The sequence below is a fragment of the Lissotriton vulgaris genome, chromosome 2_2, assembly GCF_964263255.1.
Source record: "Lissotriton vulgaris chromosome 2_2, aLisVul1.2, whole genome shotgun sequence".
Classification (NCBI taxonomy): Eukaryota; Metazoa; Chordata; class Amphibia; order Caudata; family Salamandridae; genus Lissotriton; species Lissotriton vulgaris.
Genome location: NC_141688.1, coordinates 53,461,196 through 53,477,385, shown reverse-complemented (window position 1 = coordinate 53,477,385; position 16,190 = coordinate 53,461,196). Strand labels below are relative to the sequence as shown.

General features: G+C 43.8%; 1 protein-coding gene across 2 annotated transcripts in view; it reads left to right on the top strand.

Moving 5' to 3' along the window:
- Positions 1-9,790, top strand: part of STRA6 (signaling receptor and transporter of retinol STRA6) — a 391,743-nt gene extending 381,953 nt beyond the window's left edge. For both annotated transcript variants that reach the window (XM_086959278.1, XM_086959276.1), the window contains 2 exons: positions 8,028-8,165; positions 9,060-9,790. In XM_086959278.1, the coding sequence (XP_086815404.1) occupies positions 8,028-8,165; positions 9,060-9,241 (320 nt within the window). In that variant the 3' untranslated portion in view covers positions 9,242-9,790. The remainder of the gene's footprint in view (positions 1-8,027; positions 8,166-9,059) is intronic.
- The last annotated feature ends 6,400 nt before the right edge of the window (positions 9,791-16,190 follow it).

Genomic DNA, 16,190 nt, shown 5'->3' with positions numbered 1-16,190 from the left:
TAATTGATCACATAAAATTGTCAAGCACAAAGTACAAACAAGACAACATATCAAGATATGGATACTGTGGACCCACACTTAATGCTCAGTCGAAACATCGGCTAGGGCGTCCATTTTTAAATGAACGGGAGAACCTGCTCACATAAGCCACCATATCCTTATTCAGTGTGAGATTGTTGTTCCTAGTAGGAATGACCAGGAGCTCAAATGTCTCTAGGTCTAGCAACATCTCCATGTGTTTCTTAACACACAGATTGCATTCAGCAATATCACTCACCAGCCTTTACCCGTGGGACCGGCCCTTTAATCCATCACCTAGCAACCTCTCCTTTTGAAAGCACATGGAGTATGGTGGTAATTTTCCTTAAAGACGTAGGTGCAACAGCTTTATACCCAAACACGGTTACAAATGGAGAGAGATCGTCCAATCAACAATGGTATACAGCACAATAATCGCTTCATCTAGAGAATGGCAAACATCGCGCAGCTCCGGCCATATACAGATATCCAGCATAAGGGAGTGGTATCAGTTGCACATAAGTGTAATGTTTTTGATCAATTCTTTGTAATTTGTCTGGTGTGCAGTATAGGGGATGAAGACATTTGTAATGTAATAGTTTATGCTGATAGTTCATTGTGAAGAATATGATTTGAGTACAGCAGTATTTCCATTTAGCATCAGAATATTCTTCCCCCAAATCTTCCACTCATTGCGTCATCGCCCTCATGTGTAACCTTTTTCTGACATCATTGGTCTTCTTGTGCCATTGGCATTCTCACCATCCAGTTTTATTACACAAATAAGTGCACTCATTTCTAGTGCTCACCGGTATAGTCACCTTATAGGGTTTTAAAGGTGTGTCAAATTCGGAAGGAAATGAATATGTCATGTGTGTCCGTATCGCCTAGTATTTTATATTGTTCTAGAGTTATAAATTGACTATTGTACATCTGTCCTATTTTAGTTATGTCATGTTTCTGTATTGCTGCTTCCATTGGGATTGCTATATTCTGGTTATTCAAAATTGATGATTCCAGTACACATATCAGGTGGTTCCTTAAGCTTCTTCCACGTCCTGTCAGTGGATGCCACTGCGTCCATGTCGTCTCTGGAATATGGGAACCGCATCATGAAATTGGCCCACAGGGTGCCGTTCTCCAATGAGCCAATTTTGGCAATGATATTTGGCATAAACGGAGGGGGCAGCTGTTCAACGAGATACTGTCTTTCAGGATCTGGCAGAGGAAGCCCACCTTTCTCAATAGTAACGTGAGCATCTCCCACCGCATTCTAGCCTTTTTGTTGGCCCATATGAAGCTATTCAGTGCCAACGGGAAGGTATCAAAGAAAGCCTTTGAAAACGGAATTGGGCTATTAGTGAAAAGATAAAGTCGTTTTGGGAGGATGACTATTTTGTTCAGAGCATGACGGTCCTCTAGCAAAAGCGTAAACAGTTCCATCCCTTGGTCTGCGTTCATATCCTATCCATTACTGGGCTCTAGTAATCCTGTATTACTGTGTCTTTGTACCTATAGACTTGGATGCCCAGATAGTTAACAGAGTTAGCATATGTTGCAGTGGATAATCTAGTCCTAAGGGCTGTGTCCATGGTGTTAATGGCAAGATCTTGGATTTCGTCCCATTAATACTTAATACTTTTACCAAAATATGCCTCAGATCTAATGGCTTCTCTAACCATGTGTGTGTATTGCATTGATTTCCAGATGTTTCAGTAACAGCAGACTATCATCTGCATACATAGAAATATTTATATGTGTCGTACGGGCAGAATATAATAGTTGTACTAATGAAAGGCAGTATTCGTCAAGTCCAAGCTTAGCTAGCAGTGTGTTCTGCTTCGAGGAAGATGCACACTGCAGGTAATTTCGGATTAATTTGATGCAGCATGGCAAATATTGTGGAGATATTCAGGAGCGGTAGCACCAATGCACACATCAAGGGTGCGAGCCTATTGTCTATAAGCAAAGCTAGAATTTTTAAATTCAAAAGTGAGAGGGGTCCGTGAGGATCCATCCCAAGTTTCAGTAATTCTATGATCATCGCCTCCTGCATACTTTCTGGAAGTGCACCCTACTCCATTGCTTCACTGCAGGCTTCCAATAGCCATGGGCTTAAATATCTTTGTAAATCATATAAAACTCAGTACCAGCAGAGGTCATCAGAACTGGGAGCCTTCCTATATCCAACTCTCTCTCTTCCTCAGACAGCAGGGAACTGAGTCCTAATCTTTCACCCCCACTGCATCCTTGTTATGATTAAATATTTCAGGTAATCGCTAATTTGCTGTGGCGTGACTGTTCTGTTGCCCTGGCCATGAATGGCTGTTCATGAAACACCATACCAGCATTAGGAATGCATGAAGTGTCTGATGGACTTTATCATGTATGCTAGTAAATATGTTCATTGAGTATTATGATATGGTCGGGGCCATTTCATAATACTCACAGATGAGCAGTGTTCTGCTAAGCCTTTCTCCCTCGCCATATGTATATATCTCTATCCAAGAAGAGAGCCTCCCTCTCAGCTAATTTGCAGAATTCTGTTAGTGTGCTGTGAAATTTGACCAGTCGCCCAGGTGCATTGTCAGTGTATGAACCATTTTCAGGCCTTTTAGGCATGTCTTTAACCTAATCAAATGGATAGTAATACACATGTAACTGGCGTGAATGTCCCCCATGGAGTGGAATATAGAGCTAGAGGGTCTGTATTAATATCAAAGCAATTCTTAATGTCAACAGATATGGTGCTTCTGACAACAGGATGGCCAAGTACCTGCGACGGGAAGCGCCAAGGCGGATACCGTTATGTAGGCAGCATCAAAGTCGGGGCTACGGGAAATGATCTGAGAGTGTGTGTGTGGTGACTGACATCTCGGTAACCCAGCCAAGCACCATATGTGTATACTGTCAGAAGTCTAGTGGAGACCTGGAGCAATTTAGATTTCACAGAGGAATAATCATAAGATGCTGGTTGATCCCCCATTTCTATTGCCACACACCATGACAGCCCTCGCATATTTTAATCCAATTGATGCTATCTTAAATTGCAGTTTTACAAAGCTTTTACGAAAGGCCGATCATAAAATTAAGAATTTTTAACTGCGCAGTTGGGGGAAATGTTCCATGATTGATCGTCTTCTATTATTTTAACGTACCTATTTATGCTATATTGTTATGTTATATGCAATGATTTTAATGAAATATGCATAATAACATTTGTTTCTGATTCATCAAATCTAGTAATTAGAATTCATACTGTGGGCACTTATTTTTGCATTAGTATTACAGTGAGTAGATCAGTCTTATTCCCATAATGACATATTTCCCATTGGGGACTAAAAAGAGGCGACGGATCATTGGAAAAGGTGATGGATCATTGGAAGAGGTGATGGATCATTGGCAGAGGTGATGGATCATTGGCAGAGGTGATGGATCATTGGCAGAGGTGATGGATCATTGGAAGAGGTGATGGATCATTGGAAGAGGTGATGGATCATTGGAAGAGGTGATGGATCATTGGAAGAGGTGATGGATCATTGGCAGAAGTGATGATCATTGGAAGAGGTGATGGATCAGGATGGATCATTGGAAGAGGTGATGGATCATTGGCAGAAGTGATGATCATTGGAAGAGGTGATGATCATTGGAAGAGGTGATGGATCATTGGAAGAGATGTTGGATCATTGGAAGAGGTGTTGGATCATTGGAATAGGTGTCTGTTGTCAGAAAGAGGTGTTTGATGATGAAGAGAGGTGCTTGTTGATGGGACATTTGTTTGATGACAGGGTCTTGAATGTCCTTTTGTGGAGCATATTGAAGCTGGTTGCAAAGCTGGTTTTACCCCAGGGGTGTAGCTATGATTAATCCAGCAAGGACTCAGGGTCCCAGGAGCATGAAGGCCTTAATATCCCCTGTTATCGCAGCCTCTTACATGTTCATTCCTTGCTTTAAGACCCATGGCGAGCCTGGGACCCTAAAGCAGCAATGGCAGCCGGGAGGGGTAGGGGGAAGGGGTGTATTAGTAAGTGGGAGGGTGCGCAAGTGTGCACTGTTGCCTCTGTTCCTGGGAGCCATTATTGCAGTGCCGCTGCAAAACCAGCCTCCAGTGACAAAACCATCTTCTGCTGCTGAAAAGACGTCCCCACCCTTCCAGCCTCCTGGGAAAACGCCTGATGCCCGCTAAGGCCAGTCCGTCCCTGATGGCATCTCTGCCACAGCACTGGTGTAACACTGCGCCTTGGGGAATACAAATTAAAATATACTCTTTAGAAGCGATCTGTATATTCTTTTTAGTGAAGCTAAAATTCTATCAAATCAACAAAAAACTAAAATCCATAGGCTAATTTACCCTCTTTCGATATGCAATCTCCTTTGTATGCCAAATGTAGCCTCTGTTAACACTCAGTGGAAACATCAATAATAGAAATTGGCCATTGCTCAAAACGTGTCCACCACCCGCCAATGGAATCGATTTCCCTTAATTGATAAAGCTTTCCGGATCATTATTGTTTAGGGGGGTGGGGGAGGGGACAATTTTTACATGCAGAGAAATTATTGGATGAAAATGTTCTTTAAAAGTGGATTCATTTTTGTTAGCTCGCTCTCTCGGCGGGGATGTAATAGGTGTTTTCACAATTTAACAAGGTTATTAAATATTTTATTTTTGTTTATTTGATGAGATGGTCATACCTTTCAAATAAACTACTGCATGAAATGATTTATAATCAACTATAATGAATAAATTGTTTTTGAAAAGCATGGCAACTGATTGCAGGTGGGTAATAACCTTGACTTAATAGTATTTTGTGTGCTACTATCATATGTATTAGTGTAATGTGGTTCATTCATTTTGGTTCACTGTTAATAGTGTAATGACAAGCACTGCTGCTATTGCAATGAATCTGCTATTCTTTAATCCTGTCACAATGTCTATTTCATTTTCTCTGAGTCGTTTGCTTTATGCTGCCGTGAAGTTTAGCAACGGTTGTGTTTTCTGAAATGTTGAGACTTTTGTTGCATGCTTTCATTCCTGATAATGGATTCTTGAATTGTGTGGGTAAATGATGAAGCTGTGGTTCTGAAGATATTATTAGCATTTAAATTTGACTCTTTTTAGAAGGCATTTAGATTATTTACAATGGATTACAGTAAACCTATAGAAGGTTCTCAGAACAATGGAGCTAGGGCAGACCTGCCTAGAAACTGTTCCAAGAGCTCATGATAATTCTGTAGCATTTCCTGAAATATATCAGAGGTTAGCAGGGAGTCTGCCAATAGCAGTAGAGGATTTAATATGTATTTCCCCCTCAAGGTTGTATATGGGTCTTGCTTTGTGTTAAGGCCTCATTACAAGTGCCCAAGTCATCCTGGCGGGGCTGGTAACAAGTTATCATCCCCAACGAAATTGCCTGTGATGCAGGAATATGGCGGGTTCAGTTATTCACACAAATACTTCACATGCTCAAAGCAAGACTAATGTCCACGAGCAACCCTAAGTAAGAACGGATCAAACATGCAGTAATGAGTGCTGGAGCACCCATCATTGCATGTTATTCCCCATTTATTACTAATTTGAGCTAATTTACCTGCAGGAAGTACAGATTTTGCTGTTTGATAAGTGGGAGTGAAAGGGAATTAGTGGGTCGAAATCTGGCCTACTCGTAGTGGCCCTCCTCCTAGTGTAGAGGGGCAGTGAAGGATCCTTCTTGAAGCTGCACCACCCCTGGGGGTTTGGTACCATTTTTCCTATGACTACCCTGTTTTCTTTTTGACAGAATTTGGGGGACTTCTATTACATGGGGATCCCGCACACTGCAGGACTGGTTTCCTTCATGGACATCTTTGCTACGCCTAAGATGTCTATAGACTGATTGGTCTTCTCTTCCTGAAGTGTAGCGGGGGTAAGCCTGGCGCCATGCCTGCTCATGCCTTTGCTGGTGAGGGCATGTCCAGGTTTTAGGTTGCAGTGGCTGCTCCCATGGTGATGGTTACTGGCCTCACTATGTAAATGAAGTCCAGTGGCTAAAGACAGTTGCTTCCTCTCTTGTTCATGGTATTGTGTGCATAAGATGTTTGCATAGACTGGGTGCATCCGTTTTTGAAATAATGAGAGCGGGCACTGTAATCTGCACGGGCAATAATGAATAGTGCATTTTGATGGGCTGGTCATTAGTTCCTTGCAAACATCTTTCTATGTGGTGGAACCCTGGAGGATGCAAGGTGGAATATACATTTTGCCTACAATGACCCACCTCCTTTTGTTGAGCTCTAAAAGGGAAGTGCACAAGGCTGTCCTGCAGAGTAGAACATGGGAGGTGTAAGGGGTCAACTGCGCCAAGACTGTGACCAGCACAATGTGTTCTTGGTTGTCCTTGTTTCACAGCACCTGGTCCTAGGAGGTAGACTATGCACCAACTTTGGTTAGTGGGATTTTAATCTTTAAGGATGGACTGACCATGATTGGCAGCTGCTGCCCAATGGCCAACGACTTCATCATGCATTTCAAAGTGTTGCTGTACCTTATGGAACACCCGCTGGGGACAGACCTCCCTGGACACTCATTTGTTGTCGCTTTCAGTAAGTGGAGGTGGGTGCTCGGAACAAACCTGAAGGCTGTGCAAAGGCGTTGCCGGTCAGCCCCACTCCAGAGCGTGAGCATCGGGAAGCCCTGTCAGCTCAAGGAGTCCAGAGGAACAGGCACTGTGTGTGGAAGCCGTAATAGAGCACCTCCAATTTACAGTCCTGGGATGGCTTTCAGGTTGTGGCAAACATTACCTGAACCATTCCGTTGTAAAGTAACTGCATGGACGTTGCCATGTGTTTTCTTGGTTTGCGGAGTGTTCTGGCGTTCATCTTCATTTTCAGCCCATGCAACTGTCCCCACTCCTGAGCCTTTTCACCTACAAACCACTGATTTCAGGTAGTTCCTTTAAGCTTCCATTGAGCTAATTATAATAGCAGTTTTAATCATTCATTACAATTAGCTCATTGGAAGCATAACAGCATAACAGAAAACATTAGGCTATCACACAACAGTGCAGTCCTCGCTTTCAGACAGATGATATTGTTTTTTACTAAGTGGTGAAATGTATAGCTCTCTGCTCCCATGGATGTACACAGGGGAGCTTTCTCTTTACCACTCCATATTTTGTTCCATTCCATATGTTGTAGTCTTGCGATTTACAGGCTTAAGCATTGCAGGCGTGTATGAAATCATTGTAAGCGTTGCATCTAAAAGTATATTGAGTTTTCAGTTATATTTGTAACATTGAGACTTCTATTGCATTTTTGTCCATGCATCCCTGGGTTTCCGCAGTCTGATTGAGGTATCTTTGTGGGTCTGCCTTCCCAATGTTGCATATGTTTTTCTGCATTCTCCGTGATGAATATTCAAACGTTGAGTGTTAGTGTGTCTCAAATCGCATGCTTGTAGTGTGCAAATGTTCTCAGAGATACTATCTCAGTGTTGTCTGTTTGTGTGCCTTCTACCTCAGCACTGCATGTTTCATAGTAGTCTGATAGCCAACCACCATGAGGATAACTTCAAGCCATTACTTGTTTTTCATCTCACTGCTCCAAGCATGATAGAACGTGTAGGCTCATAGGTGATTATACCATGAAATTTGACAATATAAGTTCCAGGTCAGATTCTTTGAGCTATTGACTCACCATTCTCAACTGCTTGAACTCCGGCCTTGTGACATGTGAGTAGTTGACAACTATGTGGTTTAAGTGTATTCAGTGGTTGTGCTATATTCCTGTTTCTGTGGTCCAAGTGTTTCATAGTTGTGTGTCTGTGGTATAAGTACTGCACGGGTGTTTGCTGTTTCAGTGGTGCATGCCTGCCGGCAGTCTCAATGCTTTTGTGCTCGTAACGTCAGCGCCGTACAGTCCATCCTTAATGTGCATCTTCAGTTAAAGTGCTGAAAGCTCTGTCACTCCAGTCTCTCTTATGTATGCCTGTGAAACTGTGGACCTTATTTAATGCACGAGTCCTCTCATCACAGGCTACCGCAGCTACTACAACTTCCTGAAGATTGAGGCCAGCCAGTCCCACCCGATGATGAGAACCTTCTGCTTCTTGTTGATGCAACCAAGCAGCCTGGGGAGACCTGCCGGGACCAAAAGTGGAGATGTAGAAGAAGGTGATAGCACGCGCTCCTCAGCGTCCTCTTTCTTCTCTTCCTCCTTTACTTTAGAATTGTTCCCATGACTACTTTTACCACTGCCTCCACCATGACAGGGGGACCCAAAATGTATCAATTTTGAGAGGATTGTTAATTTTGAGAGTCAGAAATACTGTTGTATTTTGACTTACTCCTGCAAGTGCCAAAATAATTGGTAAATTGTGACAGTTATTGATGAGACTACGCCAAATGTTTGCCTCTTCCCCCACCCTTAAAATTCAACAGCTATTAGTTGGTGAAATTTCCCGGTGGGGAAGACCATGTTCCCACATTTTTTGTAATTCCTTTTTCATCCAACCCCAGTGTCCGCAGCTAAATAAGATATAACATCTCACTTATGATGAGGCCATCTCAGGGACTCCAGACTCACCAGGTCAACTTTGAATTTTTAAAATTGGTGTCAGGCTGCCACCAAAAAGAACTGTAAGTCGACCGTCGCAGAGATAGAGAGAGCGAAAGAGAACGGGAGGAAGAGAATGTTAATAAACATGAAGAGGGCTTGTAGAGTGATGGAGAATGGGAACCTAAGGTAGCTGTCCTAGGTATGGATGCTTGCCTGAAGCAATGAGGTAGCATTCTGTTAAAACAAGAAAGCCCATTAGGAGAGCCCACTGACAGATTCCAAGTCATGTGAGACCACCAACCCCAGCATTTCTCAGTGTTAACAGTCTGCTATCCTCCTCCCTGTCTTCCTGTCAATGGCTTTGAATGCAGGGGAGTATCAGGTTGTGGGTGGTCTCAGGTGGGTCACAATAGCTTGAGAGAAGCAGTGTGGTTATTAATATTGACTGAGTGCTACAACTAATTATGCCAGTATGGAACTGACATTAAACTAGAGCCTCTTCTTTGCAGGAATCCAGCTCATGGAGTCCAAGACCCCGCTGACGAAAGAAGTTAATTCCAGGCGAAGCCGTATACGGTGGTGGTTGGCCTACACCCTCCTCAACAACCCATCTCTCGCAGCACACCGGACAGCTCGCCTCGTAGACGTCAAACCCGCTCCCAATGGCACACCAGTGATGGGACCCAGCTGAGGGAGGCCACCTGTGGTTCAACTAAACTGTGAGAAAAGCTGTAAAGCAGTCCACCTCGTTAGGTAGATGAGAGCTTTGGAGACGCCCTGCTTCCTCTCGCGGCTCGCCTAGGGACGAGCTTCTTCATGCAGACCTGGACGTGATATGGGATTGCAGTTCTCCCTCAAATGCACCTTAGAATCAGCCTGACACTGTACAAGGAAAGTAAAAATGATTAAAGCACTGCCTCCGAAAAAGACAAGACATTCATTTTTGACGTCTATTCCAACAGTGAGTTTCACGTACCAGACAGGATGACCAGTTATCCTGAATTGACCCACTTTTTCACCACCCGAATCAGTAAATTTAGCTTCTGTCCAGAGAGAGTCGACTGAACAAAAGAGGGAAGCACGTTTTCATCTATCCCAGGGTATGGTTAATTAATAGCTCTACTTAGCAAATCAACAGAAATGATACTGTATGTGAAAGATGCATTTAATTAGCCTTAATGTCCGATTATCTGTGTTGTCTATGTTGATGTGATATCAATAAATTAATTCTTCACCCCTCGGTCGATGCAAAATGATAGTCCTGTTTCTAGGTTTGTGGATTGTCCTGGTTTCTGGTTTTCAGTCTTTGCCTACCCTAGAGTCAGAGGCCTGATGCACTTGCAACGATAACAGATCCACAGTACCCCTGGCTCCCTAGACCCTTGTGGGGTGCCAGTGAGAGCGCAGAAATGTGAAACCGCTAAAGGAGAGACAATGAGGCAGCGTCTTATCAGGTGTTATTTAGAAACGTGCTAAGTTGCAAAGCTGGTTGAGTCTCACCTTTGAGTATTTTTTAAACTAGACAAGTTTCATAAAGTGGCAAGTTTCACGAAGTGAAAAGCTAATAAAAGGGGGTCCCGCTTCAGTGGTTGCTTGCTGGAGCTGGGAAACATTCCTGCTGTTACTCAGGGTCACTCAGGGCAGCGGGTACAAATCTACCCCCATCTCCTATGCTGAGGACACTGGACACCCCCATACCCTTCACAGCCTCTGTTCCATCCTCTGAGCCCTCTTAGCTGGCCAGCATGCATTCACACTGCAGGGAGCACCGATCCCCACCACGGTCCCCTCTCGAGAGCCCCGCCCCGGGCTTCATGCCCCTCTGGTCACCTTCTCACTTCATGAAGGGCAATATTTCCTGGCTTTTTATTTGGGGGAAAAGTTTAAACTTCACCTACTATTATTATTAGCTTTCACTTCAATGACATATGGCGATCGCTCCCTCCTATCACCAGATCCTGAGGTAATGGAAAGCACAGATGGCTGTTATGTGGCATTTCTGGCCTCCACTTCCATTGCTTCAGACTCTGGCAGCTGTTTCCCGCTGTGAGGTTAGCTCACTTTAGGATGTCACATTTTGTGATGTCAGACACATCTCAAGCTCCTCTAGTTCTCTCCGTTTTCATGTTGGGCGAAACATGGACCTTGCAGCCACTGCCGATGGAGGTCCATCCTGTATGGCGTTCATTCGTCTCAAAGTTTTATTTTTAAGTGAGAGGTGGCAAGATTATTTGCAATTTTAGGTGCACTTTTCCAAAATGTATGAATGGCCAGGGCTTTTCAAGAGATAAAATTGTATTGTGATTTAATGCTTTAAATATAAAAATATTTGTGCAACATCTAATCATGGGTTTGGCACATGGTTGAGCAGAGTCTCATCCTTCCGACATCGGTTAGGTGAGTACCATTGGGTTGCGGATTAGTAATATCTTCTGCTACAGTGCTTGGTTTTCATAGTGGAGTTCAGGCATGGCTACAGAAACGTTTTTAGGATTCCGTTCTGTAAATACCTGTGGGAAATGCTACACTCCTTTTACCTTACAGCGTATTTGGAATTAATGCTACCAGTGACCAACACATCCATTTATGAGCCATAACCAATTTAGTAATCCTGAAACACTGTTAAACGTCAGTACCTAAAGGAAACCGAGCTATGGCTGTAACACACTAAGAAACCCAGGATTGGCCAATGCTTCTCTTCTAATCTGAACACTTGGGAGGGTCAATAGTCTATGTGTCTCTCCTCCTCGCTCATCACCACAGTGAACTGAGCAGCTGTTCCTCATATGGAGTCTTTCTGCTATTCTGTGACAATAGACAGAACACAAAGAAATGTTCGGGTGCACACGGAGAGGTGAACCAGTGCTAGATGGGTGCAGTGGCACGTACAAGGATGCATTTTTGGTGACCAGGACTTATTTGTCATCGTCAGACTTTGACCCAGAGCAAGAGAGAAAAATTTAGAGAATGGAGAAAAGAGAGAAAGAAGAAGATAGGAAAATAGTAGAAAATAGTAGAAAGTAGGGATGAAGCATAGCCTGCAAGAGTGAGACAAGAGTCGGAAAGTGTATGGTGGTGAAAGAAAGAGGCACAAGGTGGAATAAATGCTAGGTAGTCTTGGTATTGGGCATTCTGGCATATATCAAATTAAAACCTGGGCCTGGCTGGAGGCACCCGGCACCACCAGGGCCAGACTGGAGAAATGCTAAATAAATAGAAAAATTAAAACAAGCCTTCTCCAGCTATGCCCCTGAAACGTGGAACACATACCAATATCCATCAGTGACTGGGGGAGTTATCACCTGGCTGCAGTCCTTCTTAGAAGAAAAGTCCTTTCAGGTCTTTGAAGGAGATGTCGTTTCTAAGCGTATGTCTCTAGCTGCGGTGTACCTCAGGGATCCTCCTTGTGCCCTACTTTAGTTAATGTATACATGATGCCCCTGGCCGAGATAGTTTGTCCATTTAACATAAAATTTGTTGCTTACGCTGACGACACACAACTTATTGTGGCCTTAAAACACTCAGAAAATCCATCTTCCAGCTTAGGCCCCTGTCTGGAGTAGTTAGCTGAATGAATGGAGATAAGATGGAGCTCATGCTCCTAGGCAACACTCCAATTTTAAATTCAGGGCTACTGTGGCCAAAGTGTCTCGGCCCTGCTCCAGCACCAAAGAATCAGATCAAAAGTCTGGGCATGTGGTGTGATCGCTCTCTGACTTTTGACCTTGACTTTTGACCATCAAGCAGCAAAATTGTCTTCCACATGCTCTGGCATCTTGAGGATGCTTCGAAAAATCCTCTTCTCCCATTCCTTGCTAGAAGGTAATGGTCCAGGCTTTGATTCTCTCACACCTGGACTATGGGAATGCACTCTGAGAGCGCCCCAAGCCACTACCGCTAAACTACAGGTTATTCAAAATTGCACAGCTCGCCTGCCGGCAATCTGCCAAGCCTGTGCTCAAGACTCTCCATTGGTTGCCGATATTGGAGAGAGCCAAATTTAAAGCTCTTTTTATCACCCACAAGTCTTTCCGGGGTAAAAGATCAACGAATAATCAATCCATTGTCACCCCTTATTACCTTAACAGAAGTCTCCGCTCGGCGAACCTCTTGCTCACTGTTGTTCCAAAAATAAAGAGAGCATGAAGCGGCGGCCGCACTTTCTCTTATAACAACCATAGACTTTGAATGCCCTCCATCTCCGACTTTCGCCAGGATTCCAACCATTTGCCTTTCCAAAAACTCCTTAAAACTTGGATTTTCCAAGTCTCGGCCCAGTAAAGATGTCTCTTCGGTCCGCTGCCGCAGATAGCGCTGGAATGCATTAGGGTAAGCTATGCGCTTTACAAATGTTTTTTCATTTCCTTTTTCATTTTGTGTCATCAGGACCGCCGCAAACCTTCTTCCATTTAGAAAAGAGAGGAAGAAGCACCTCTTTAAACAACAGCTCCTCTTGTCACAATAAAAGGTCTCTGTTTTACTCTTAGAAATCAGCACCTACCTGCATTCAATCTCTTTTTCACTGTTCTATGCCTTTGCCTATGTACATTGCTCCAGTGCCTCCTGTCTAGGTTTTCGCTATAGAAACTCTACATGCATAGTGCTCTTGGAGTACATTGGCACAGGGAAATCTGGTCCAGAGCATCTACCGCTGCCTTGACTCACACCCTCAGTAGTGGCTATCACCTTATTACCACTGCTGTTTCCATTCCTTAAAGAAACAATGGCAGGCTGGCCAACTTTGAAAAATTCTTCTATATGAGAGGCGGGGTAAGGTGTCTTTCAACCCTTTACTGTCTGCCTTACCATGTAGCAGCTTCTGAGGTATGAAGGGTGTTGAGCACCACCTGAGAGCCACTTCTACTAAACATGACAAATGTTTCTGGGGCTGCCACAGTAAAGTTGAAAAACCATAATGGACATCAAATGTGCAGGGCATCCACTCACTAGCTAGACATCTACTCTGTGCAGGGGTTCCAGTTCACCTATTCCTCCTCCTTGTGTTAATGTGATGATCACATGCCTTAACCAGGTGACTGTGTAAAGGGAGCTGGGCTCATGTGACACACTGTGGTACCGTGTGGCTTAGCAATAGTACTGATGGCTATTGGGCACCTCATACACTTACCTTTGAAAGTCTTATGTCCCATGCAGGCTTCCGTAGGAAAAAGTATCTCCATTACATAGAGCTTCAGTACATCTTAATAGTGATTTCGAGGAGTAGAATTTATGAATATATGGCGTGTTAGGATTCTAAGGGCAGCCACCCACTGCCTAATAATAAATCTGTGATGGAGTTCGATAAATTGATAAATCGTACCTAGCGCACACTATCTGCAATGACACATTTATATATAAAGCTCTTAATTTCCGGGTAGGCCATTCTCTACCGCCCCATATGCCAAAGGTCAATGCCTTATTCAAGACCACTCCTCAATCATATGAATTGTATTTACTTGCATGAAAATAGGCTTCAAACGTGTGTTGTGACTCTATGAAAAAAATAGAAACAGAAATAGATGTAAAAGATCACTTGGCTTATACATCTCAGCCTGTGCCCCCGCAACCCCTCCCGTGCTCACCTCAAAAATGCTGGAAGAGAAATAGTTGTGTCAATATTTAATTCAGACACTGTGCAGCATCACAAGTGACCCTGGGAATGCCTGGAATGTGTGATCTGTTGTGCTGTGCCATACTTCACTTCAAGTACACCTGATTTTGTGGATGTCTGTCCCTCTTGTACCGTACCCCCCACCCCCCCACATCTTCTTTCTTTGTGTGACTGCAGATTAACTCCCTTTAACTCAGTCCAAGTCCAGCTTTACTGTTGACTTGAGGCAGCCTCAGGTAAGTCCTCTTCCTTCCCTTCAAAGACTGTGATTTTGAGTAAGTATCTTTTCCTGCCTTTACCTCATTGCCTCCCATGCCAGTAATAAAAGGCTTTGAATGACTTTGATGCCTCACTGCACTTGCTAACGCCTCAAACTAACACTGGCTTTGCCAGAGACTGTTACTAATGGACTGCCTTACCACCATGATACCCCCTACTGTGAAACGTCAGACACAAAACTTTAACTCTACCGCCTGAATTACCATTTCCTCCTCAGATTCCAATACGGTGTAAACCCTTCTGGGTACCTGGTATAACCTGACGTGGTAGAATCTGACAGTTGGATTTTTCTCCCAATTGATCACACCTGTTGGAATTTAATAGTGTAAATGACCAGTGCGTTGAGATATTGGAGTAGAAAAAACTAAAAGCTGCATTTTATGCCTCATTTTAATGGGCGCAACTTTTAAACGGTGGTCTTTAACCCTAAGGTATTGGATTTTAAGAGGTACGATAAATAGGACCAACTCACTCCGAAGCACTGGCAACCAAGGCCTATGAATCTAACTCTGATCTTAAAAATGTTTAATGCCACGCCCACCTGTGCAAAAAAATATATATATCGTCCCCTCTTAAATTGTATCACAATTATTCTATTAAACAGGCAAATAAATATGCCTAGTCGTATTTAAACATTGCAGGTAAGTCTGTTACCATTTTAAAAAAGCTATCAAAATACATGATCGCCAAACATGCTATTCTGGTCAGGCAAGCCTTACTAACATGTAAAAGTATCCACAGTGTGATTATTAGAAATGGAGGTGGGGGGGTGTATCTGAAGAATGTTTGAGGTCCCTTCCCTTTTGAACCCTTCTCCCAGCTAGGATATAAATGACAAAAGGTGTTAGTGAGGGCCCATTACAGACCTGGTAAAACAAAGCACTGTTATCGGTCTAATGCTAGAGCACGGTGCCCCAACCCACCCCCCACCCCCTCCCTCTACCCCTGGATCGCTTGGGGCCTCATGATAGGGACTTGTCTCCTTGTGTTACGCTGATGGCAAATCAACCACTTAGGGCATGATTACGAGTTTGGCGGAGGGTTACTCCATCACAACCGTGACGGATATTCCGTCCGCCGTATTACGAGTTCCATTATATTCCATTGGATATGTTGGGGCTCGCAATACAGCGGACAGGATACACGTCACGTTTTTGATGGAGTAACCTGTCTGCCAAACTTGTAATCAGGCCCTAAGTGTGTCTCTATGGATAAGAGATATTCGTCCCTGCGCCTCAGTCGATCTCTCGTTGTGCCCTGGACTTTTTGTAGCCTGCAAGACGCTTCTTTTCCTCTCTGTGCTTCAGTGTGATTCAGGGGCGGTATCGTACCTTCTTGGCCAGTTCAGGTATTGACACTATGAAACCTAGGGTGAGACACTTCACATCCCTCTTTGTCTATAAGCAGTTCAAGGGATGACAGTGAAACCTGGAGTAAGATACGTCACCTCCATGCCTCTGCCAATCCCCTGTTCAGGTGAAGACATTCACCGAAAGGAGCAGGGAGATGAGTGTTTCCCATCCCCCCCTGGTCCTGCTATGACTATACCCTAGGACAGGTCATCTCATCTCCCGGCGCTGGTGTCTATGCTCTGCTCTACATGATCTCTGGAGAGTCACTGTAATATCTGACATAATCTCACCCCTTCCCTGCTACTTACCACTCCTCCTTACCATGTGTTACAGACAATGCAGGTAATAGTGGTGACTTTAGGAGAGTATCTTTCCTCTGCCAATGACTAGTTGTGAGA